The sequence below is a fragment of the Stegostoma tigrinum genome, chromosome 23, assembly GCF_030684315.1.
Source record: "Stegostoma tigrinum isolate sSteTig4 chromosome 23, sSteTig4.hap1, whole genome shotgun sequence".
NCBI lineage: Eukaryota > Metazoa > Chordata > Chondrichthyes > Orectolobiformes > Stegostomatidae > Stegostoma > Stegostoma tigrinum.
Window position 1 is genome coordinate 33,356,103 of NC_081376.1, and position 26,190 is coordinate 33,382,292.

The window sequence follows — 26,190 nt, forward strand, 5'->3', positions numbered from 1 at the left end:
TCATGATGTAGAAGGTAGGACATTTGTATCAAGTGACTGGCCACCAGGAAGCAGACAGTAAGCACAAACCTTTTAAGTTGGGAAGGTGTAATGAGCAGTCTGCCACAGGGATCTGTGCTAGGACTTCAATTGTTTAAAATTTATATAAATGACATTGATGAAATTACAGAATGTACAGTTGCCAAATTATATTGAATACATAGGAAACGAAGTCGTGAGGCGAACATAAACAGACTACAAAAAGATATAGATTTGTTAAGACAGGAGCTAATATGGGACAAGTGGAGTGGGAAAACATGAAAATATCCATTTTGGCAGGAAGAATTAAAAAAACCACATTATCTGAACAGAGAAAGATTGCAGAGCTCTGCAATGCAGAAGGATCTGGGTGTCTTTGTGCATAAATCGCAAATGTTTTCTCTGCAGGTACAGTTAGTAATTAGGAAGACAAACAGAATATTATAATTTATTTTAAGGGATTTGAAAATAAAAGCAGAGAAGTTCTGCAGAAACTTGTCTGAAGAAGGGTCTCGACCAAAAACATCAGCTTTCCTGCTCCTCTGATGCTGCTTGGCCTGTTGTGTACATCCAGTTCTACACCGTGTTATCTCGGATTCTCCTGCATTGGCAGTTCCTAATACTACTGCACCTGGAATGAAGGGTTGCCTAATGAGGAATGATTGGATAAGCCAGGTTTGTATCTAGTGGAGTTTAGAAGAGCTAGAGATGGCTCAACTGACACACTTAAAGATCTCAAGGGATCTCAGGATTCATTTTGGATGGTCTGGCTCTTAATTTGCATATCTATATGTACATTTGTTCGAAAGGTTTATCAGGAGTTGAGTTTGGATGACACTTTGATTATAGCCTGGGTCTTTCAAAATAAACTACAAATTTTCCAGCTTGTGACTATGCAGGAGGCCAAACATAAATCAGAGCTGCTCCAGAATAAAATTACAGGCACAGCAATTCTTAGCACCATCTCTGGCTTGTTTTGCCCAATTATTTTTTCCCTTCTGCTGGGCCTTGTCATCCCCATTTGTCATGACAGGACTATCTGCATGCTAAACAGTGGAAACAACACATAAAAACAAGGGTAAACAATCCCATGACGATGGATCAGCTCCGAGCTCTGCAGTCCTACTTCATTCAGTTGTGACAGAAAGCAAACAATTAAACAGCAGGAAATGGTGGCTAGACAAATATCCCCGCTCTCAACGATGAGACCTTACCATATCAGTACAAAAGACAAAGATGTACTAATTGCATTTATCTTCAACCAGATGTGCTGAGTGGTTAATGTTTCCAGAATTACAGATGTAAGTCTTCAGCCAATTTGATTAATTCCAAATGATATTAAGAAACAGCTGAAGGCACTTGATACTGCAAGGAGTTTTAGACCCTGAGAATCTTCTGGCAAAAGTACTTGTGCTTCATAACTGACCATAGTCCAAGACGAGCTATTCCAATACAGCTTCAATTCTGGCTCTTAGCTGACAGTGTAGAACTGCCCATGTGCATCTTGCTCACAAAAAGCAGGACAAATTCAAACCAAACAGTTATTGTCCTATCAGTATACTCTGAAACATCAGCAAAGTGATGGTTGGGTCATCAACAGTGCCATTATGGCACTTGCAAAGGAATAACTTGCTCATTGATGCTCAGTTTGGGTTTTGCCAGAGTCACTCAGCCCCTGACTGCATTTACAGAGTTGGTCCAAACACGAAGCAAAGATCGGAACTTCAGAGATGAAGTGAAAGTGATTGCCTTTCATGTCAAGGCAGCATCTGTCTGAGTATGGCAACAAGGAACTCTTGTAAAACTAGATTCATTGAGAATCAGTTGAGATTTTTTTTGGAGGTCAATCAACTCAGTTTCAGGATATCATGGCATGATTTCCTCAGAGCTGTGTCATAAGCCCAACCATCTTCAGCTAATTCAATGATCAGCTTCCCTCCAATATGAAGTCAAAAATAAGAACGTTCATTGATGACTGTATATTTGTTTTGTACCATTCATGGTACCTCCGATATTAAAGTGGACTATATCCATACGCAGGAAGACCTGTACAACCTTCAGGCTTGGACTGATGTGTCAAGTTGTATTTTTGCTACACAAACGCAGACCCTCTCCAACAATACGTTATCTAGCCATTTCTCCCTTACAATCAATGTTCCCGGGTGTCATTGAAGACCATAAGCTGGACCAGCCACATAAATACTATACGAGGTCGTTAGAGGCTAGGAAATCTGTAATGACTAATTCATTAACTGGCGTAAGTCAGCAATGTGATGGAATAGTGACCACTTTCTAGGATGAGTACAGCTCCGACAACACGTGAGAAGCTTGAAGTCATCTATAAGACAGCAGCCTGCTTGTTTGGTACTCCGTATACCACTTTCAGCATTTATCCTTTCACCACTAACACTGTGGCAGCAGTGTGTAACACATACAAGATGCACTGCAGTAACTCAAAGACAGCACCTTCCAAACCTGCAACTCTCCCATATAAAAGCATATGGCAGCAGATGCTCAAGAACACCACCATCTGAAAGTGGCCCTCAAAACTACATACCATGCTGACTTGGAGCTATATCACTGTCCATTCTCAGTTGTTGGATCAAAATCCTGGAATTCCCTTTTTAACAACATTGTCGGTGTTCTTACACTTTGAGCCCTGCAGCAGTTCAGGCTCACCACCAGCTTCTCCAGTACAGTTAGGAATGGGCAATAAATGCTGGGATAATCAATGATGCCTGTGTCCCATAAATGAATGGGGAAAGGAAAAAAAAGGAAAAAAGAACCACCTTGAAGTCATCCTTCGTGTTCCATCTTTGAGCAGCCACTGGCATATAGGTCTGGATTGGATTCTTGCATAGATCTCAACATTAATGTTCTAACCCAGTAAGCTGCGCAGAGGTCATACATAAACGAGCAAAAGCTTTAATTACTTATAGAACACTTCCATTACACAAGTACTTTACTCAGAGAGTGGTTAGGGCGTGGAACGCCCTGCCTGCCAATGTAGTTAACTCAGCCACATTAGGGGCATTTAAACAGTCCTTGGATAAGCAGATGAATGATGATGGGATAGTGTAGGAGGATAGGCTTAGATTAGTTCACAGGTCGGCGCAACATTGAGGGCCAAAGGGCCTGCTCTGCGCTGTATTGTTCTATGTTATTTCATCTCATTGCAAAGCATGCATTCAATTCAGAGCTATCATTTGCAAGTGTGATTCCAGTTAACTTGGAGTTATAAAGGACAATGGCTGATTACCAAGGAATCTAGCCAACATCAGAAATCATAGCAGAGCGTACACAGACTCAAAAGGGTGAATATAAAAATGCATTGTTATGCCTCTTGTTTTATTTTGAATCATCCTCCACCACACAAAATGCTTTACAGAAAAGGCAAGTAAACTATAACCAAATTATCTTTGAAGCAACAACATTAAACACCAAGACAATGTGGCTAGAGAATTCTCTTCCTGAGCTTTCCCAATTAGTGTCAGCTTTACTGACTATCTATCCATACTTCTGCTGTATGGAGGCAATGTGCAGAACAGAATATTATGTGAATCAATTCTCATTATATCCCTATATCAGCTGAGTAGGTTATAATATTCGTGCACAGATTACAATATTCCAACGGAACTGAGTTAGAGTGGTCTTCAGTCATATGGGAATTATCCCAGAGAAAATTACTATCAATAGAAACATTCTATAAGCATATTTTCCCCCAGCTGGTGCATATATAGTTCTCTTAAAATACTTTAAATTCATTGCCATATCTGTCACTTCCATTGCCATTGCAGCTAAGGGACTTTCGATTTTTTTTTTAAATTCCAAGCTAATGGGCATTTTTCACTCCAATAAAAATATAATGAATCCTTTTGTACTTGAAAATCTAAAAGGGAGGATTAGTATGTGAGGCATCCTTAAAATGATGAATTTTATTCCTTCTGGATCATCCAGGGTTAGAAATCTGAGCATACACTGTTCGAAACAAAAGCCTTGCTCCCTGCATGAAGTGCATTAAAATGCAAAAAAAAAGTAAAACTTATTATCATCCCTTCTCAAGCTAGGGACTGATCACTTATTGCTGACTTTAGGAATATTTGGATTTCTGCCAAAAACAAATTGAAATGGAATACATCTTCTGACCATCTGCAGTAAGCTTTTCTCATGGACGGCCCATGCTTAAGCAGATAATAATTTATGGTTTAGATGATCTGCCAACATTTTATGAACCATTTCATCTATTACGATGTAGTTCTTTTCACACACTCTATTATCAAAAGCACTTTTTGCTGCCATATTCATATCTATCATGTTCATATTTGCACATATATAAATTCTTCGCTAACAAATTCCACCCCCATTATTAGTAAGAAATTTTGTCAAACGTCAAAGTCTGATCCCCTTTTCCATTTCCGTATCCACAAATTTTTAAACCTTTACTATGTGTTATTGTCAACTAGCAAACTCTGGTTACCAAATCTACAGGATTTACATCTGCAACATAAAAAGAAACTTTTTTTTCTTTTATCCCACTACCTTAGCCACTGAACCTCATTGAAAGGGCATGCTTACTGAGGGCTGTGACAGTGTCCTTCAGTATTTGTTACTAATTTCACATCTATCACTTATTTCTTCTAATAACTTATCATTCATCTATATTCCCAAATTCTTACAAAGGCCAGTAAAATTTCTTAAACTCTGTACAGGATAGATGGCCAAATTGTCCGTGTTATTTTAACACAATTGACTTTTTCTCTTCTAAATTTCTGGCTCTGGAGGTCAATAATACTTTAATTTCTTTGGTGGAGAAGTTATATTCCATTAAAGAAATACAGCAGTGTCCCGATTGTGAAAATTGCTAATACACAGATTTTCCAAGAATGTTACCTTTGCCATTTTCCATATTCATTTTCATCTGTGCTTTTTTTAAAAATCAATGGCTTGCTTAATATCTATGGTATTTCACCAGATACTTTATCTATGGTAATATATGCTATTTTACAAGGACAGACTATTTATTTTTAAAGGTGTTAGTGTGCTATCACCAAATGTGAAACTGGTAGAACTCAAATTTTTAACTTTTCTCCAATTCTTATTATCCAGAGTGTAGGTACCATTTAGTCAATCTATTCCATACACTGTAGATGTGCATTCACTATCTAATACCATGCAATTTAAAAGATTCTGCCACCGACACAGTCTCACTGGCCTGAAACTTCTTGTGACAAATACAATGCTCTTTCTTTGATCCAGGTCTCTAACTTCCATCTTCGAATCTTTCAATTAATTTAGTTTTGAATATTTTATGATACCGTGTGTGACAGTTCATGGCATAATGGTACTTTGGATGGCACACTTGAAACTTTGATTCACTACACCTTCTGTCTAGGTGAACAGAAAAATGGGTTTGACAATTCATACAAAACCTGTCCTCTTACTTGATAAAGTCATTGTATTCCATCCAGAAGACACCCTCACTGCTCCCATGTGCCATCAGTTCATGTCGTAAGTGATCCGGCCAATGTGGCCAATCATCTGACCAGTTTCCACTCCATGAAAAGCGGCCCCACGGATTCCGTAGTCTCAACAGCCTGAGCAGAGACACAGACATTAGATTCAAACATCATTTTCCATTTCTGAACTGAGTCTAGTATTCCAAGGACTTAGCATTTGGTGTAGCTTTATATGCAATGCATCCTTTTAAATGTCTGCCGTAACGATACAATCTTCCAAAAGGTACACTGGGACCAGATCCTTTGCACAGGAAAATACCTCAAAAGGCTTTTTGCAAATTGTAAAGATTACTTGTAGGGTGTTAAGACCACTAATACAAAAAAAGGCACAGTACTGATTCTATTGTGCACTTAACCCTCAAAGATGCCCCAAGGATGGGTAACTGGCCAGAGTTGGAGGAGTACTGAGATTCTCAGAGGGTTGACTCAGGTTACAGAAATAGGGAATGGTCAAACTAAGTAGGGAGAAAATGAGCATGGTCATGAAGTGCCTGCTCCTTAAGTAGGGGCATCAAAGTAAACTAGTTTTGTAGCTTGTTACACTGCAGCAGATGGAATGTGTGTGTTCGGTCACCAAGTCCCTCACCTGTAACCTTGCACATCTCTGACATCCAGGATGGAATATGCATGGCGGGGCCTCAGGCCCATGGTTTCATACACTGTGTCATCCACTTTCATGTTGCCACCTCCACAGGAAGCACCCATCAAAAACCTAAACATTTGAGAAAGGAAAAGGTTACACATGTCAATGGAAATATTTAGGGAAAAGTGTGCATGGATAGGAGTAGAAGCTGGGATAATATTTTTTTTTAAAATGGCCTCAATGCTGATTTGGATTTATCCTGTGGATCTGGGTATCACAGCAGGTTACCCTGTTTGAGAGGCTAGGGGACACATTTTGTTGGCAGAGGTGGGGACTTTCTGCTGGGAAAGTTCAGGCAATTAATCCTAATTGGATCACTCTATCAAAGTGGCAGTGTATACACAGTACTCCAAATGGCTGTCTTCCACGTTTTCATCGTATTATTCTGTGATCACTTTATTTCCTGGAGAATGTTACAATCTGATAGTTTCAGAATATTATTGAATACTTGGTGTGCTATTAAAATAAACTTGGTAAAATAAAACTTCAGTTGCCACTGATCAGACAGGAATATATGACAATGTTGTCATACTATGATATACATCACTGAACACTGAAGCAACATCCTGTACTGACTTCCAGTTAACTCATATGTCTGCTGTTCAAGATTGGAAGCTCTGGGATAGCCAATCCTAGAATCTTTTATTTAATATGGAATTCTAATTCAAACTAAACAACAAGCGCACCTGTATACGGATACTCAATATTACGGATACTCAATATTAAAAATCCAGCGAAGAATCACAAATTACACATTGGTAAAATGTACACTGACATTTATATTCACTCAAATCCAATGTATGTTAAAAAAAAGCAAAATGACTGTGGATGCTAAAAATTTGAATGAAAAACAGAAATTGCTGGAAAATCTCAGGAGGTCTGGCTGCATCTGTACAGAGAGATCAGCTTTATCATTTCGGGTCCAGTGACCCATCTTAAGAACACGTGTGTACATTTTGCTTACCCAGCTTCCTTTGAGCTCAGCATTTTGGCCCAAATGAGATCTGTGTCAATGGGTTCTTCACGTGGATTAGTTGAACTGACTTGGAGCATGAGGCTCTCACAAGGGGCGCCTGTCAGAGTGGCTAGACCTTCAATGGCCCGCCCAGCCTGCAGGGCAAAGTAAGAGCCATGGAGCTTAGCTAGAGCTTTCTCAATCAGTGCAACCCACAGCTGCTTCCTCTGGGCCTGTTCACAACAGAAAAGCATTGTTAGATACACTAGACAGAGCATTTACTAAAAACATATAATTAAACAGTATCTTTAAAGTAGGAATGCACCCCAGAGTTAACAAGAACAGATGATAACCCATAAGGTAAGATGGTCAAAAGTTTAAGACAGGTTTAAAGGAATGTCTTAAACGAACAGAGAGGCAGACACTTAGATAAAGAATACCAGAGTCTTGACAGCTTAAAGCACTTGCTAAAGTTACCTGCAGAAATTCAAAATTTTCCCAACAATCAGCACAAGTGAAAATGGGTCCAAAAGTTTAATGCTGTACACCTTGATAATTGTAAATTGTCATGTGAGTTGTAAGCGGTAAGCCACATTTATGCATTCAACCTTTTAAACACGGCTTGTTTCAGGGTTTAAGGAGGATTGTATCTGTAGCTGAGTGTGATGTACAATGGAGTGCTTCAACTTGCAGAATTATTTTGTATTAAAAATTAAATAATAATCCATCTTACAAACACCAGAAGCTATTGCCCCAATTTGATAAAAGATCCTGTTTCTGCCTATGTGCACAGCTGAACCTCAGTAATGCTCAACAGTTCAACATCTTTCAATGGGGAAGAGCAGAAATAAGAGACAGAAACTTTGGCATTGTACTGGAAATGTTAAGTATTATCCTGTCATTAGCAAGCAATGAGTGTACTGAACCACTGGGATTAATCCAACGTGAGTGACAAGATCCAGGTTGATGAAGCAGAACGAATTGAAAATCTTGCACTTACATTACAGGTTGTCATACTTTTCTGCTGTTTTTAAGGTAGAAACTCTGCACTGAATTGAACTGATACAGGAACTAAAAAAATGAACAGGAAGTTGGAGAAGGGAGATTTGGAGCAAGAACCAACTGTTATGAAGACTTTTTTAATTAAGGGAATTAGAATATAGTTCATCTTGTTGTTGGTTAAAATGTAAGCTTTCTAATTACCGTTGGTCTAAAAATGCTACTGCTGGTGAATATCCGGCACTGTGCATCACTTGCTCTCTTACTTTCACATTCAATGTTCCTGTCATTTAGTTTTTGATTGAAATGATCTTGTACATTTAATAGACTTAATGGAAATTAATGTGTGCAGATCAATAAGTTTGCACCATTCAATTCATCAGTTGTCATTTTAAAAGCACTAACTTTATTTTACAGCTTCTGATTTGCCCCTTGTGCTACTCCATGCTACGGAAAATCATTATTTGAGATTCCTGCTATACCCTTCCTATGTACAAAAATTATGTCAATTTCTCAATGATTCCAAGTGTAGACACTGGCTGCAGGGAGAGAATTATAGCCAGGAAATGGGTTTGCGGTCTATTTCTGATATTTAAGCAATTTTGCACAGCAGGATGGAATTACCTGAGCACTTTGCAGGTGGCAGCTTTCGTAATGTAGGAAACACTCTGTACATAAACGATGGAGACACAACGTGGATATGTGAATTCTTCGACTGGGGGCATTTCAGTTCCTAACTAAAGTTAGGATGTGCAGGATGTGAAAGGATTTAAAAAAAATTCCATGGGCAGTGACATTTTACTTTACCAACACTTCAATGATTCACACAATGAAAACTATTCCCAAAAATGAGGGATCTTCCCAAAACTGCAACATATAATCACCCTTCTGACTCATTTCTATTTGAAAGTACAATTTTTTCCCTTTCATAATGTTCTGGGCTTGAGATCTGCTACTTACCTTTCCAGCAGAAAACTCAGGGATGTTTTGTCATTTGTTCTCAGGATGTGGGTGATGGCTTCATGGTCACATTTATTGTGTGCTCTTACTGTGCTCAAAGAAAGCAACTGACCTTCACCCGAACTGCTGCAGACTTCACTGCAGAAGATGGTAGCACTACTCTTAATTATTCTTTTCAATGATTTTTCTTCAGCAATACTTTAGTAACAGCATTACACGTCAGTGTGCATTATCTAGGGAGAACCTGGAAGTGTTTATGTTCCCATCACATTGCTGCTTTCTCCCTCTCTATTGTAAAGGTTGTATATGTTTCATGGGAGGGGGTTACCGTTGAAGTGTTCTTGGTGAGTTGCTTCACTGCATTTTGTAGAACCTATACCTGGCAGCCAGTGTGCTTGTGATGAGGGGATGGCTACTGACCCAGAGATGGAGTGGGGGTGTCCAACAAGCAGTTTGCTCTGTCCTAAAGGCAGGAGTGCCTTCTGTGTTACAGTTTAAGATTGAGAAGCTGGAGGAGTCAAGAGGTACATACAAACCACACAAAGTAGGAGCAGAATAGTCCATTTGCCCTCATGAGCCTACTCCACAATTTAACAAGATCTTTTAATCAAGAGGGCTGATTGGTTTACATTCAGAATTCCACATTCCCAACTAACTCGACAACTTTCAGTTCTCCCATCTAATCAGAATCTATTCACTTCTTTCTTAAAAAGGTGAGTCATTTGTCACAGCCTGTGTCTCATTCATCTATTCATTTTTGCTTATGATACGATTGGTCCAGCGAAATTTCTGGTCAGTGATTGTTTTCTTGATTTTCTAGGAGGAACTGAGAAATTGCGGTGCCTTTCGAGGTTAAGGGAGATAGTTGTTGGAAACAGTCAATGCCTGGCACCTATAAACATTACCTAACACTTATGAGTCTAAGGCAAGTTTTACTCAAGACCACAAAAGCTGCTTCATTATTGGAGTAGTTGCAGTTGGAGTTGAATGCTCTAGTATTGACAGCAAACAGCTTCTCTCTTGAGCTTAAAATGGAGATTAAATCATCAAAAAACTGAAAGAAATGCAGATGTGAAAAATCTGAAACAAAAACAGAAATCGCTGGAAAATCTCAGTCTGGCAGCATCTGTGGACAGAACTTAACGGTAATGCTTTGGGTCCAGTGACCCTTCTTCAGAACATTCTGAAGAAATGCAAAATATGCAAAAGGGGAAAACTCCCAGAGGCCAAATGTCTGAAAACACAGATAAAAACAAGATAAATTCTCATGTCTGCTGAAATTTTCTGATGCTGAAGCCATTTCCCTGACAGCTTTAGACTGATGATAAATGTCCAGTTCGGATTCCATTCACCTTGGATTTGAGTTGTTAAGGATTTGTTATAGTCCATTACTTCCAGGTAGACAGAAATACTATTATTTGGAAACTCAATCAAGTTTTCAGGGACTCCTAAGAAACAGGATTTCAGGAGCGACTGTAGTGTCTTCTTCACCCACTCTGATTGTCTGTAAACAGAACTTTCGGAGTTGGTTGTGAGACCACGACTAGCATAGGCGCTAGTCCTTTCAGTAATTGCGGCAATAAACCATATTTCCCTTCTATTTGAATGTTATGCCTACCTAATTCTCTGAAATCATTTGATTTTAAGAAAAACAGCAACTGGCTTACAGCACCAATAAAACTCTGTGTTCATTTCTAAGAAATCACATTGTACAACTCTTCTCATTGTACGGAATATCAAAATAGTCTAAAATTTTCCAGTATTACCCTACTAAACTGTAAATGTAGATAAGCATTTTAAAAATTTACAGTTAGCTCCAGGCAGGTCTTGATGTTGTTGATTAGGAATGTAGCAGAACACCTTCTTACCTGAGAAAAGAGAAGATAGCCGTATTCATCACACGGTAACATGTCATCCACTAGCACCGTTATCCAGGTTCCATCTTTGCACAGCCGTACCTGATAGGCTCCCTCGTGGCAGATAGTCCGGGTTATCATCACCCTCTCCACCAGCTCAGGCCGCTCAGCAAGCACAGCAAGTGCACTCAAAAACCTGGCACAGAGTGCAAAAGGTCACTCAGAGAAGCCACAAAACTGAACTGCAGGATTTTACACGTCCCAAGAGCAGGACAAAACACACTCTAGGAAAGAGATAATCCACAAAACTGAAGAAAATGAAATAGCTGTTTATTTTAAGGTCAGCAGCATTAGAAAAAAAGTGATGATACAAACAGAAAAATGACCCTAATAAGTTAGGGTCCAAAACTTTTTATTTGACAGATGCTGACTGACCAGACTGTTCTTTTTCTTCAAAATTTCCACACTTGCAACTTTTATTTTAAAAAAATAAATGTACCAATCCTCCTTACCTTTTTAACATCCTAACAAAAACTAAACTGACTTTGAAAATGGCTAAAGGTTTTCTTCTGTAGCAGCACTGAATGGACATTTGGGCGCAGGGAGATAATGTAACCTCCCTCCAGTGCCATCAGAGTTCAGCCAACATTTACAGGTAGTGATCAGCTTCCAGCTGCTCATTTTACCGTCCCACTGTCCTGGCAGCAGAGCTGAATTAGGGGGTGATATGACATATTACCCAGGGCAACATCTTATACTGCAGTTGATTTAATAGTTGACAACAGGAAGGTCTACTTGCAGGAACCTCTAACTCATGCTTGGATAGATTCGCTAGACATTGTATAATCTCAGCTTCACAGCAGCAACAGGCCAAAAAAGGCTTTGCTTGTTGTACTATTTCTATTATTGGGCTTCTCCTGTGGTTCTCTTTTAGTCATATAGCAGCAAAGTTGCACACTACAATTGGAAAAGTTTCCATTTTTTTCCTTTTATTTCCCGATTCCATCAACGCAGAGCTGAGACCTGTGGTATAAGAAACACAGCACCACAGGAGAGAGATCCAAAGTCAGTATGATCAGGGCAGCAGGTATTGGCATCTACTTGCAGTGACTGCATTGATGAAAAAATTCAAAAGATTACAAGTCGTTGTTGACATTGAGGCTGCAGAGCAAATTCAGAAGGATTATGCAAATATCAGCCTCTCGAAATGATTTAGCAGAGTCAGCATGCTTCATGAAGGGGAAATCAGGTCTGACAAATTTACTGGAATTATTTAAGGAGGTAACAAGCAGAATGGATAAAGGGGAAGTAGTGGATGCAATATATTTGGATTTTCAGAGATATTTAATAAGAGCCCATGGAATTGGAGGTGGTAAATTAGTTTGGACAAGGATTGGCTAATTGACAACAGCAAGTTTGGATACTGGGTGGGGGGAGAGAGGACTGCATTTTTAGGATGGCAAACTAGAACTAGCGGTGTGCCCCAGGGATTAATACTGGGGCCATAATTATCTACAAAATTATATTAATAACTTGGATTAGGAAGCTGTTACAGAGTTGTGTAGAGTAATCGTGAATTGGAAGGCCAGAAGCTAGAATTTATTTGTTAAAAAAAGAGAAAGAGTGGAAGAAGAAAGAGTTCTTTTAAGAGGTAAAGTGCTTTTCTAAGCTTCAAGATTTTTCCGGAGAGAAAAAAAATGTCTGTCTGTGGCTGAAGATGTACAGCCAGTTCTGAAATTGAAACATGTATCAATTGGCTGTGTGACTGGAAACCTCAGGCTTGATTTGATGTTTTGGCAACCGGCTGGAAAGAGCCAATTAATTTAAACTAAGCACTTAGTGACTGAAAACCTGAATTTAAATCTGATGGTTTTGACAACCTTGGACCAATTATAAGAAAGTTGATATGTCATCCAAGGTATATAAGGCGAAGATTTTTGAAAGTTGGGGCGAGAGCGAACTATCATCTGAGAAATAAGCATCCAGCTCTCATAAGAAATCACCAAGCTCTGTAAAAAAGTACCATCTACCCATAAAAGGTGCATGACTCTTCTGGCTAAGAGTCATCACAGAAGACTTCACAGAGAAAACATCCCTGACAGCTGGATCAGTGAAAGAAAGGTGTTTATGACTAAAAACAGCAGAAGAAAGTTATATGACTGGAAAACTGCAGGAGAGGCTTATAGATTTTGAGAGGCTAAGTTTTAACGTATTTTCTTATTACTTGGGTTTATATAAGTAGGACTTATGTTTATTGGAGCAGCATACCAGTAGCATTTAGTTCAGTTAGGGGATAGTTAGTAGTTAAGGGGGAATTGTTCAATTTGTTAGTTACTGTTAATTTGTTCGCTGTTAGGGTTAAATAAGTAAGTTGTTACTTTTTACTTATAAAGTGAACATCAGGGATTTTCTTTTGTTTAACCACTCTTTTTAACAGATTATAAAGGCAAGGCGAGCTTCTCTGGATATTTCGGGTTTAATTATTAGAAAGGTTCAATCCCCGTTCTCTGTAACAATGTACTTGTGTCAAGTTTGCAAATGTCACAAAAATAGATGGGAAGGCAATTACTTAGGATGATAAAAATGCTGCATAAGGGTATAGATAAGTTATGCATATAATGTGGAAAAATGTGAAGTACTGCACTTTGGCAGGAAGAATAGAGGAGCTGAACATTATCTAAATAGAGTAAGATGCAGAGAACTACAATACAGAGGGATTTGGGAGTCCTCCACCATGAATCACAAAAAATTAGCACATGACTTCAACAGGGGTAACAGGGAAGACAAGTGGAACTTCACCTTTATTTCAAAGGGAATGGTGTGTAAAAGTTGAAAAGATTTCCTCAAACTACACAAGGTACTAGTCCGATCAAGCTGGAATGCCATGGACAATTTTGGGCCCCTTAACTAAATAAAGACATACTGGCATTGGAGGCAGTATACAGAAGGCTCACCAGGCTGATACTAGATATGGAGGGACTGTTTTATGAAGAGAGGTTGAGTAGATTTGGCCTGTACTCAATGGAATATAGAAGAATGCAAGGCAAGCTTATTGAAACATACTGGATTCTTCGGCGATTTGACAGATGCAAAAATGCCATTTCCCCTTGTGGTATAATCTAGGATGAGATACCATAATCTCAGAATACATCTGAGGCGAAGTGGAATTTCTTCTTTCAGAGGGTACTGAAAGTGTAGAATACTTTACCTCAAGGCTGTCAAGGCTGCGTCATTAGGTATATTCAAGGCTGAGATAGATTTTTAATCAGTAAAGGAATAACAGTTATGGGGAAGAGGCAGGAAAATAGTTGAGGATTGTCAGATCAGCTATGATCTCGTTGAATGGCAGAACAAACCCAACGGGCTGAATGGCCTAATCCTCTCATGTCCTTTATGATCGTAAAAATAGACAGAAATGTTCCAGGAGCTGCAAAGTCCTCGCTCAACTTACTCAACATACTGATTTGACAGGAGGTGCATGTGGACACATACCAGCAATTTCCCAGCAGGCCCTGGGAGATGTCAGATGGACGCGGGGTTCTGAAGATGGACCATTTGACATTCCGATCTTTGAAACTGTTGCAGCTGATTTCATGAGGCCGCAGCCATTGCTTCACCCTCTGCTGTACACTGTCTCCCTCTGGGAAACCAACAGATTGCGGGCCGGGGGGAAAGCTGTCATCCACAAAATTCACATTGTTCTACAGAGAAAAGAACATTTGATTTCTTTTAGGAAGCAGAATAAATATAAATAGCACAGATATTGTTCTGTTTAAAATTCCCTCACCTTGGCCCAGCAGCATATGATTCATACCTTCAACAGAACATAGGAGCATCCTAATGTTCACAACCCATCAGACAGTGAGCTCCATAGCTCTGCCAGGCTACCACAAGGAAGAACTAGATAGACGTACAGGGGCACCCTGAGGAGGTCAGACTGACAATCACAATATGACACATTTCTAATGGCTCTTTAAAACATAACATGCTTTTGGTGAGCTGCTTGAATATTTCCTTCAGTTGCTCAGTGTCAAAATCATATTTGATAAATGACCTTTGAAGCACCTTGGGATATCTTAGTGTGATAAATATGTAAATACAGGTCATTGTCAGATTACTTTTTGCTGAGAACTGGAGCTGAGCAATATCTCTGTTGCATATGTTCCTTTTGGGCTGTAACTTAAGATCTGTTCACCATAATCCTGAACTTTATTTTTTAAAATCATGTTTTGCTTACTGACAGATTTTTAAAAGGTGCCTATCAAGTAAACAGATCGTACTTGACACATAATTTAACAATTCATTCTAAAAACATCTCAGAATGCACAGATTTTCTGGACTTGGCTGGATGAACATATCTATATTTAAAAGGCTTTATCTGTAATGATGACCATGAAGCTTTTGTTGATTGCCAGAAAAGCCCATCTACTTCACCGATGTTCTCTAGCAAAGGAAATTTACCATTACCTGAGCTGGCCTACCTGTGATTCAAGACCTACAGCAATGTGATTGGCTGTTAACTGCTCCCTGAAATAGCTCAGCTCAAGAATATTTAGGAATGGGACACTAAATGCTGGCCTTACGAGGGATGTGCAAATCCCAGGAATGAATAAATAATTTAAAACATTTAACTTAATCTGTAGATTATTGATCATTGTACACAATTGGACTACAGTAGGAGACGTTACTGTCTCATGAATGAAAAAAGAAAAAGAATTTAACTCATTTGAAATCCGCACAGTTACAATCAGGCTCCTGAACTCAAATGGCCACACAGCAGTTCACTATGTTAGTGGATAAAAATACTCAGGGTCTTTCTCAGAGAGTCACCTTCTGTCTCTCCTATCATCACATCACACTACAGTACTGGATGTAGAGAGATGTATATGAGATTCAAACACTGACGTGGGAGAGGTGGGTGCTGGTTCTTGGGATGAGTACCGGGAAAGGTGGGGACTGTACCATGGAATCATCTACACATGAAACATGCTGAGGCCAATGTTGTTTTGAATTGCATGGCTAGGGAAGTGAGCAGGGTTTTAACCTAAATAAGGGGCACTGATCATCAAGTGTGGAACACTGTCGTATATCAAAAAGTTGAGATAACGTAAGGGTAATAGTAAAATATGGAAATAAAAGCTCAGAGAATACCAGGAAGGAAATGAGATTTTTAAAAAAAGACCTAAGAGTACGCCAACAAACAAAACTGTATGTTTAAAAGATAATGAAAAGCAAAACCTTAAGTTTCTGTACCTGTAGAATTCATAACGAAGTAAACAAATTGATAGCACAAATTGAAGCAAATAGCTATGATTTTGTAGCTATTATGGAAATATAGCTCCAGGATGACAAGGATTAGGTGCTGAACGCTGATAGATATGACATTTAAGGAGGACAGGGAGCCAGGTAAATGTGGAAGGATAGCACTGTTCATCAAGGATGGCATTTGTCCATTAGGTAAAGATGACCTTGATTCCAGAAGTCAAGATGTAGAATTAGCTCGGGTGGAGATAAGTAATAGCAGGGGAAAGAAGTCACTGGTGGGGGTGGTTTACAGGCTCCCTGACAGTAGCAACAATGTAAACTATCCATGAATACCCCTGCAATTTGAAACGCCAGCTTCTGCAACAGTTTGCCAGAGACACATTCACCCACATTTTTTTCCTGTTCTGTAACCTCTTGCATGTGGCACTGACAAAACTACAAAGATAACCATCTCATAGGATGCTGTTTTTCAATCTTGTGTCTCATTGCAGAAACACATGAGGATCTTAAACCTTTTTCTACTCACATCTTTTGGTTCCAAAATGGATCACAACATCTGGTTGTTCTTCATCTTCTCAAAAGAAATCTTGGACCCTGTGACATCCACTATGCTAGCACAAATGGAGTCTCATTATCATGAACAGAATTCACTCTAACTTTGCACAAATAAAAACTTTTTGATTTTTTTCTGGGGTTTTACATCTCTAGTTGCACAGACTGCCTAAAGCTAACTATGAAATCCTCTATGACAGTCACAATGCTACACTTGTCCAGCTTGTCTCCCAGAGCGCCACTGATACATAGAACATAGAACATTACAGCACAGTACAGGCCCTTCGGCCCTCCATGTTGTGCTGACCTGTCATACCGATCTCAAGCCCATCTAACCTACACTATTCCATGTACGTCCATATGCTTATCCAATGACAACTTAAATGTACCTAAAGTTGGCGAATCTACTACCATTGCAGGCAAAGCGTTCCATTCCCTTACTACTCTGAGTAAAGAAACTACCTCGGACATCTGTCCTATATCTTTCACCCCTCAATTTAAAGCTATGCCCCCTCGTGCTCGCCGTCACCATCCTAGGAAAAAGGCTCTCCCTATCCACCCTATCTAACCCTCTGATTATTTTATATGTTTCAATTAAGTCACCTCTCAACCTTCTTCTCTCTAACAAAAATAGTCTCAAGTCCCTCAGCCTTTCCTCCTAAGACCTTCCCTCCATACCAGGCAACATCCTAGTAAATCTCCTCTGCACCCTTTCCAAAGCTTCCACATCCTTCTTATAATGCGGTGACCAGAAGTGTACGCAATACTGCAAGTGTGGCCGCACCAGAGTTTTGTACAGCTTCACCATAACCTCTTGGTTCCGGAACTCGATCCCTCTATAAATAAAGGCTAAAACACTGTATGCCTTCTTAACAACCCTGTCAACCTGGGTGGCAACTTTCAAGGATCTGTGTACATGGACACCGAGATCTCTCTGCTCATCTACACTACCAAGAATCTTACCATTAGCCCTGTACTTTGCCTTCTGGTTACTCCTACCAAAGTGCATCACCTCAAACTTGTATTTCACTGTTTCTTCAGTCTTAAAATCCTGGGATACTCTCCCTATTGGCATTGTGAGTGTTTCTAAACCAAATGGTCTGCAGCAATTCAAAAGTGCAACTCATCACCAGCTTAAGGGCAACTAAGAATAAATGATCAACACTGGCCCAGCCAATGATGCCCACATCCCATGAATGGATAGAAAAGAATCTTGCTTCTTCCAGGAAGCAACAGTGCCAAGGTTGAAACTTTCTTTTGTTTTTGTGAAGACATAACCATGTCTTAATTGGTCCACTGATCATGAAGTTTTGCTTCAAAAAGTTCAGTGTGAAGTCATATCCTGACACACTGCATTTGGTTTCAGTCTTTCTTCTCCAAAGGAACACCCAATTACAATCTTAATTCTGAAATGAACTCTTAGTTCTAAACCAAACACTGAAAGAGAACCAAGACACCCATCTCTGAAGATGGAGTTTATTAATTGGCCACAGAAAGCATATTAACAACTCAAGTCCTACAACTCATTCAACCCAACAGTCCCTCCATTATATCTGCCCAGTATATTAACTAATTAACTAACCATTAAACTACTTTGTTATATGAACAACTGCTAGAGGTAAAACATTTCTTCCCAGGACCTTGCTACAACCAATCCTCAGGTCAGCATTGAGTCCAATTATTTTCAGGTATTGAACAACGATCTGCCCAGCAACAAAACATCATAAATAGGAATACCTGGTGATGATTTCACCTTTGACAACATTCCATTGACTATCTTAGATTCGTAGAGAGGTAAAACATTTGCAATGAAATTTATATATTTATTTACTGTACTACCTTAGGTCAAATAATTTCATCCTTCCCATGTGATCTCCCTCATACTAACTCCGTGACATTCCTCACCCTTTTCATTTCGTTCCCATTTTTTTGCCTCACATGCATTCCTCAATTCCATATCCCTATTTCTACGTGCTATGTCACACACCCCATGCCATTCAGCCCCACTACCCTCTATGCTATCCTCCATGTTCCACCTCTATCCCTTTAGCCCAGGCAAACCTACTATTGGGCTTCCCCTACATTTTGTTAGTTTTTCTCCACCAACCCTGACCATCAATGCCACCGTTGGAGAATCACATGCGCTTCATTCAACACCACATCATTGAGGCATAACAGCTAAGTAGCAACTACCAACTAAGCTCACAGAAAAGTAAAGTTCTTTTTTGAGGGGATGCATCAAAGAGCAGGTGGGTAAACAGCTTTAAGGCTGCCTCCTTGCAGTTTCTGATCTCTTCATCTATATTCCTTACGTCTGTAAGCAGCCATAGACCACACAGGCATGTAAAGATTGTGATTATAGTTTGAGGGGCACTACTCTGGAAAAAAAATGGCTGGCTTTGGAAACTGCCATTCTTACCCCACTATCAGCATCCTGGGGGCTGCCATTGACCAGAAACTCAACTGGACTCACCACATTAACAGAGTGGCTACAAGAGCAGGCCAGAAGCTGGGAACTCACCTGACTCCTCAAAGCCTGTCTACCATCTATGAAGCACAAGTCAGGAGTGTGATTGGAATATTCCCCACGTGCCTGGCAGAGTGCAGCCCCAATAACACTTAAGAAACTTGACACCATCCAGGACCAAGCAGCCCGCTTGATTGACACTACATCCACAAGCACTCACTCCCTCCCCCGCCGACGGTCAGTAGCAGCAGTGTGTTCTATCTGCAAGATGCACTGCAGAAATTCATCAAAAAGATCCTCAGACAACAGCTTCCAAACCCACGACCACTTCCATCTAGAAGGACAAGGGCAGCAGATATAGGGGAATACCATAACCTTCAAGTTCCCGTCCAAGGCACTTACCATCCTGGCTTGGAAATATATTGCTGTTCATTCACTGTTGCTGGGTCAAAATCCTGTACTTCCCTTACTATTAGCACTGTGGGTCAACCCACTGCTGCAGGACTGCAGTAGTACAAGAAGGCAGCGCACCAGCACCTTCTCAAGGGCAACTAGGGATGGGCAAGAAATGCTGGCCAGCCAGCGATGCCCACATTCCACAAATAAATGAATAAAATAAAACAAAACATCTGTGCTGAAAGGATTAGAAGGTTGATTAGCAAATCTGCTTCATCAGAACACAAATGTTCCTTCAACGGCAACAAATCCTGCAATAGGATTTGAACCTAGGTCTTCTGGTTCAGAGATAGATGCTAGCCACAGAGACAAAACCTCCATTGCCTACATTCATCAGAAGAAACTGAAATGTCTCCAATTTGCAGTCGTGGGAAGGAGGTGGAAAGACAAAATTAAACGGGAGTCACATTAGACATGCTTCAGATTGTAGCTGGGAAACTTAGTTTGAGGGCACTTTGGCCTGTCAACAGCAGAGTTCAGCCAGTTAGATAGAGAGAGAATACAACTATTCAGACCAATAATACACTTGGTGAATTTGCAACATTTGAATTTAACTGCTCTCTGGACCTCCAAATCAATACAATAGTTGCTTCACCTGCACCAGCCTGTTGCAAGCTGCAGGCTCTGTCAATCAAATCAACCTACCAAGCAATCAGAAAATTGCAGACAGCTATGAAATTACAGTACTACTTTTATCATAGATTTACAGTCCTCTAGTTTTAAAGACCCTCACAAGTGGATATATTTTCCTTATTTCTACCCTATCAAACTTTTTCATAATGTTACAGACCTCTATCGGCTCAATCCTTCACGTATCTTTTTTCTAGAAGGCAGCTTCAGAATTTCATACTCAATGTGATGTTCAAAAACTGAACAGCCTGCAAGCACTTACAGCTGGTGCAGAGGGGGATAATGACCATCTGGCTCAGGTAATCAAAACTTGATAATACCCTTGATTCTGTATTCCAGGATTGAGTCAGCTCCTTCAGATGTGCATGGGAGGAAATTACTCCAATGGTGAGAAGTTCGCTTGCACGTAGATGTACAGAAATTACAGGGTGTGTAAGTCATAAAGAATTTCCACAAAGATGTATCAGAGTTTGTCATAATAGTTTCACAGAAGTTTGATACACTTCAGTCAGGCATCATAAATGTACAAAGATTATCAGAGTACCCCAAAATAATTTGCAATAACTTTCTACTAACCATGATGGTTACATATTTAATTATTGCTGGCACTCTTGGGAAATCACTCAATGTTTCAGAGTTCTAAAGACAAATACAGAAAATAACAAAAGAACTGAGGTGAGAAACAATTAATTTTAAAAAAATGTACACATGCACCGTTGGGTTGTGCTAAGCAGATTGTATCAGAAAGGACATGTGATTGCATACTTGTGTAATTAGGGTACAGGAGGATTTCTCAATGAAAAAATCAGTACACCCTCAATTTATGTGCCAAAGAACTTGTATTTTTGTAACAGTCAATTATGATAAAAACTGTATTAAAGTGATAAGATTTTGTTCAACATGTTTTCCCAGCTGCACTTCGATAATTTACATACATTTCTTTTTAACAATGAGAGGACTGAATCCTCTCCAGGTTAATTTCAAAAGGTTTTAGTTCCTGCAAAAATCAGAGTAAATTAACATTTTTTTCCTCATAATGGAATCCTTCATCATGTGAACACCTCTGGGGGTCTGACTGTACATCTGACTTTAATAAATTAGCTTAACTGATTGATAAAACTGGCCAAACCCATATGACATACTGTTCTATAAAATGTGGCATGAAATGCCCAACACTAGCACAGCACAAAGTTCCAAAGTCCAGCTTCAGAGCCAAGCTACCACCACTTGTTTCCAGCCCAACTGAGTTGTTGAATAAGGCAAGAATGTGAGAGATTGACTGCATTAATTACAAAAAATTCTATTCTAGTCAAGGAACTTGTGTTTAATATGTCGCAGTGCTTTAAGGTACATTACACAGAGGAAGTCTGTGCCTTATCACTGGTGGCAAATTCGTCTCAGGTTTTTCTTAAATTGTTAAAAAACTACTGTTCTGACAGTTCAGACAAGCAAGTTCAGATGAGGAATGCTGAATTTAAACCAAAAGAGGGTGCTATCTGTCTTGTGAAAGAAATCACAATGTGAAAAGTGAAAACTATTAAAAAGGAGAGCATACTGTGTCTCGATCCACAGTTTACAAAGCAAAACATGAACAGTTATGGGACCAATTATTTTCTCACACTTGACAATTCAGTTGCAGAGCCAAACAGTTAGTATAGAATTCTCCTCATCATTCCAACAAATAGAAATATTTTCTCTACAACTAGCATATCAAATCATTTTATTATCTTAGTCTTCTATCGGGTCACCCCTCAGCCTTGTACATCCTAGTTAGGAGGGCACCAGAATGTAACACTTGGCCATGATGTTCAAACAGTCAAAAAAAACCTGTTGACACTTACAACTGGGACTGTACATAAGTAATGGATACTAGGCTCTGACACTAGAAGCTTGTTGAGTCCTATGAACCTAAGCTCAGGTGGGACCAGAGGAAATCATTCCATCACTAACGGATTCAATTCAATACAAGACGAGGAGATATAGAAGCAAAATTAGGCCTTTCAGCCCATCAAGTCTGCTTCTTCTTTTGGTCACGACTGATAGATTTCTCAAGCCCATTCTCCTGCATTCTCCCTGTAACCGTTGGTCCCCTTACTGATCAAGAACCTATCTATCTCTGTCTTAAAAACACTTAATGACTTAGCCTTCACAGTATTTTGTAGCAACGAGTTCCACAGAGTTACCACCCTCCGTCTGAAAGAATTCCTCCTCATCTAAGTTCTAAACGGTTGTCCCTTCACCCTGGAGGCTGTGCCCCGGGTCCCAGTCTCTCCACTCTATCCAGGCCCTTCACTATTCTGTAGGTTTCAATCACATCCTCCCTAATGCTTCTAAATTCCATTGAGTATAGACCCAGGGTCCTTAATCACTCCTTATATGACAAGCTCTTCATCCCCAGGGTCATTACTGTAAACCTCCTTAGAATGTCCCCCAGTGCCATCATATTCTTAGATACGGGCTCAGAGTCAGGTGATGTTTCATGAAGGGGGGGAAGGCAGGCCTGACAAATTTATTATAATCCTTTGAGGAGGTAACAAGCAGGATAGATAAGTAGAACCAGTAGATGTAATCTGTTTGGATTTCCAAAAGGCGATCAGTGAGGTTACCTCGCATAATGCTATTGAATAAAATGACAGCCTATGGTGTTGGGGGAGTATATTAGCAGGGATAGAGGATCGGCTAACTAATAAAAGCTAGAAAGTTAAGAAAAGGGGACATTTTGGGGATAGCAACCTAGTGAAGGCTCATAGGGATCAGTGGTGATACCACAATTATTCAGAGCCATATATTAATTACTTAGATGACAGAAGTGAATGGACAGAAATGAAAGCCAGTTTTCAGACAACTCAAAAATAGGTAGGAAGGCTAGTAATGAGGATGACATGAAGACTCTATAGGCATTCGGGCAAGTTGGCTGATTGAGCAAAGATTTAGCAGATGTAAGATAATGTGTGAAAATCTGAAGTTTTGTACTTTGGAGAAAGAATAGAGGTGTGGATTATTACTTAAACAGAGAACTTTGGCAGGCAGCTGCAGAAGAGAGGGACTTGATGGACCTTGTGCAAAAATCGTAAAGCTAACATACAGATTCAGGAGGTAATAAGGAAAGTAAATGAAAAGTTGGACTTTATTTCAAAGCAAATGGTGTATAAAAATAGGTAAATCTTGCTAAAACTGTAGCAGACACGAGTCAGACCACATCTAGAATACTGTGAACAATTTTAGCTCCCTTATCCAAGGTGTTGGAGGCAGTCGAGGTTCACTTAGTTGATCCCAGGTATGGAGGGATTTTCTTGTGAGGAGAGGTTGAGAAGGTTAGGCCTGAACTGCAGTTATATTGCAGGAAAGAAGAATGAGAGGCGACCTCATTGAAACGTATAGAATTCTTATTGGGCTTGACAGGGTAGATGTAGAAAGCTTGTTTCCCCTTGCTTGAACGTCTAGGACTGGACAGCACAATCTCAAAATAAGGAGTCATCTATTTGAGACAGAAAGAAGAAGAATTCCTTCACTTAGAGAGTTGTGAAATCTGTGGTATTCTTTATTGCAAAGGGGCTGTAGAGGCTTAGCCTTTAAATACATTCATGTTGGAGGTAGATTTTTAATAAGTAAGGGAATCGATAATTGTAGTGAAAAGACAGAGTAGAGTTGAGGATTAGTAGATCAGCCATTATCTAATTGAATGGCAGAGCAGTCTTGATGAGGGAAATGGCCAGGTCTTAAGATAAATAAGACATATCATTGAAAAATAAATTATGTTGAACCTCTATAAAATACTGGTTGAGCCTTAACTGGAATATTGTGTCCAGTTCTGAGCTCCAACCTTTACGAAGGATGTAAGAGCATTAGAAAAAACGCAGCAAGACATTGATGAGAACAGTTTCAAGGATGAGGGATTTAAGGTGGATGTTTGAATTTAGGCTGAGACTGTCTTTAAAGAGAGGTTTGACAGGAGATTTGATAGAGATGCTCAAAATAATGAGGGGTCTAGACAGAGTGGGTAGGTTGGAAATATTCCCATTGATGCAGAATGAATATCTAGGAGACATCAGTTTAAGGCTGATGAATCTAAATTTGCTTGAAAACCAAAAGCAAATTGAGGAAATACTTTTTTATACAGCAAATGGTTAGGATCTAGAGATGAGTGTGTGCTTCAGGCAGGTTTTAAGTTTGACTCTCCAAAGGGAATTGGATAATTATCTAAAGAGAAAATTTTGTAGAGCTACAGGGAGAGGGTGGGCGCAGCAGTTGTCAAGACCAGCTGAAATGACCTTGCAGAGAATTGACATTGAACAAAAGGAGTGAATGATCCCTTTCTACGTTGTAACCATTCATGTCATCTGATGTGATTGTACTGATGTTGCAAAAATCTATGCCCCTGTTCGTATAAGGTCAGGGTGATTCCAGTTAAATCTTAGCTGTCACTCAAGATGACCTGAGTATAACAGAATATCTCAAAGGTAGGGGCACTACCACTGTGCCAAAAGAACCCTAGAATTCCTCTATAAATAAACTGTGTATTCAAAAGTGCTATCGCACACAACTGCAGGGTTTTCCCACGACCAAATCCCTGCAGCAATTTTCACCTATTGACCACTGTCATTAAATCACCAGTGTTTCCAACTGTTCAAAGTATGTACAAAGCCCTAAGCTGAGCGAGAGGTAGAGACACGGAGAGGGCTAAAATGTTCTCTAGAAATTAAATGATCTGTAACTGTTTTCACCAGATTACTCAATCATGTTTCATTTGAATGACAAAGTGCCCTTAGTAAATTAGCTTGAGAATGTCGATAGCAAATACTTCTACTAGATTGCATGTATAAAAAGCTGAGTGATGTCTTCATTATTTAGATGCGCGTGATCTAATTTTTAAAAAGATCCTCAGCAAGCTAGTGAAAACCCATCTGTGTCGATATCTTGTCTCGTTGTACTCCTTTCCTCTCTTTATTCAACTATTATGACACAGTTGATGATAAAACAGTCAGTGATGAAACCCAAGCCATTTGTACAAGACTATGTTTACCTACACTTGAGTCCCTGGGAGGGTCTGATAACTGAAGGGATTCCCATTTAACTTTGGTGGAAAGAGCTTACATGGGAGTCTTTCCCCACTGTACTTTGGTGGCAGCTGCCCCAAGTTTTAGTGCTTACCTGAGCACTGAAATAGTTCCAGTTGGCCAGTTACCCTGTCACCAAGTCACCCTTTATTTATACGTTGAGAGTCCTTGACACTGATTTAACTCTCTCCGAGAGAACAGAACACCTGTCACTCTGTTCTTATCCCTGATTGCGCTGTTAATCTGGTCCAGTCAGTGAACTCCTACCTGCCTCCAGGTAGGCATAGCATGTCAATACCAGACCTCGCTTAGGATCATAGTGTGCTAACACCTTAGAGGATGATAGCTGTTTCTTTGGTCCAACCAGCTGACCTTGTTGCAATCACTGCAGCCCAACCTGGAGTCTGAGGGCATTGGCTGTTTTTTTTTGCAGCTCCTCCTGGGGCGTTTTAGCACTGGATCAGGCATCTCCAACTCTGATATGGGTGGTACGTAATGCACAGTAGCTCACCTCTTGCACCTGGAGCATTTCAGAAGAAATTTACTTTCCTCTTTGGGCAGTTCTCAGGTATCTTCAACTCTTGATGGAAAGGGAGTACCCAGGGGTTCTGGAACAGTCGGAAAGGCAGTCGAGGAGCTGTGCATGTTTGCTCCCACACTGTTTGAGAATTGCAGCTCTCATATAATCCACATGCACGTTCAGGACCGTTGCACCTACCTGGACTTTATACGTCACTGGACCAAACCTTGTGTTGACCATGCCTCTTGCCCTTGCAAGGCCATTTCTATGGTTCCAAACCACACACTTTGTTCTCT

At 39.9% G+C, this 26,190-nt stretch overlaps 1 protein-coding gene across 3 annotated transcripts in view; it reads right to left on the reverse strand.

Annotated features, from left to right (window-relative positions):
- Positions 1-26,190, reverse strand: part of capn15 (calpain 15) — a 281,287-nt gene that overhangs the window by 12,556 nt on the left and 242,541 nt on the right. For all 3 annotated transcript variants that reach the window (XM_048552366.2, XM_048552365.2, XM_059654055.1), the window contains 5 exons: positions 14,440-14,648; positions 10,960-11,143; positions 7,142-7,365; positions 6,121-6,246; positions 5,460-5,612 (listed from right to left, as the gene is read on the reverse strand). In XM_048552366.2, the coding sequence (XP_048408323.1) occupies positions 5,460-5,612; positions 6,121-6,246; positions 7,142-7,365; positions 10,960-11,143; positions 14,440-14,648 (896 nt within the window). The remainder of the gene's footprint in view (positions 1-5,459; positions 5,613-6,120; positions 6,247-7,141; positions 7,366-10,959; positions 11,144-14,439; positions 14,649-26,190) is intronic.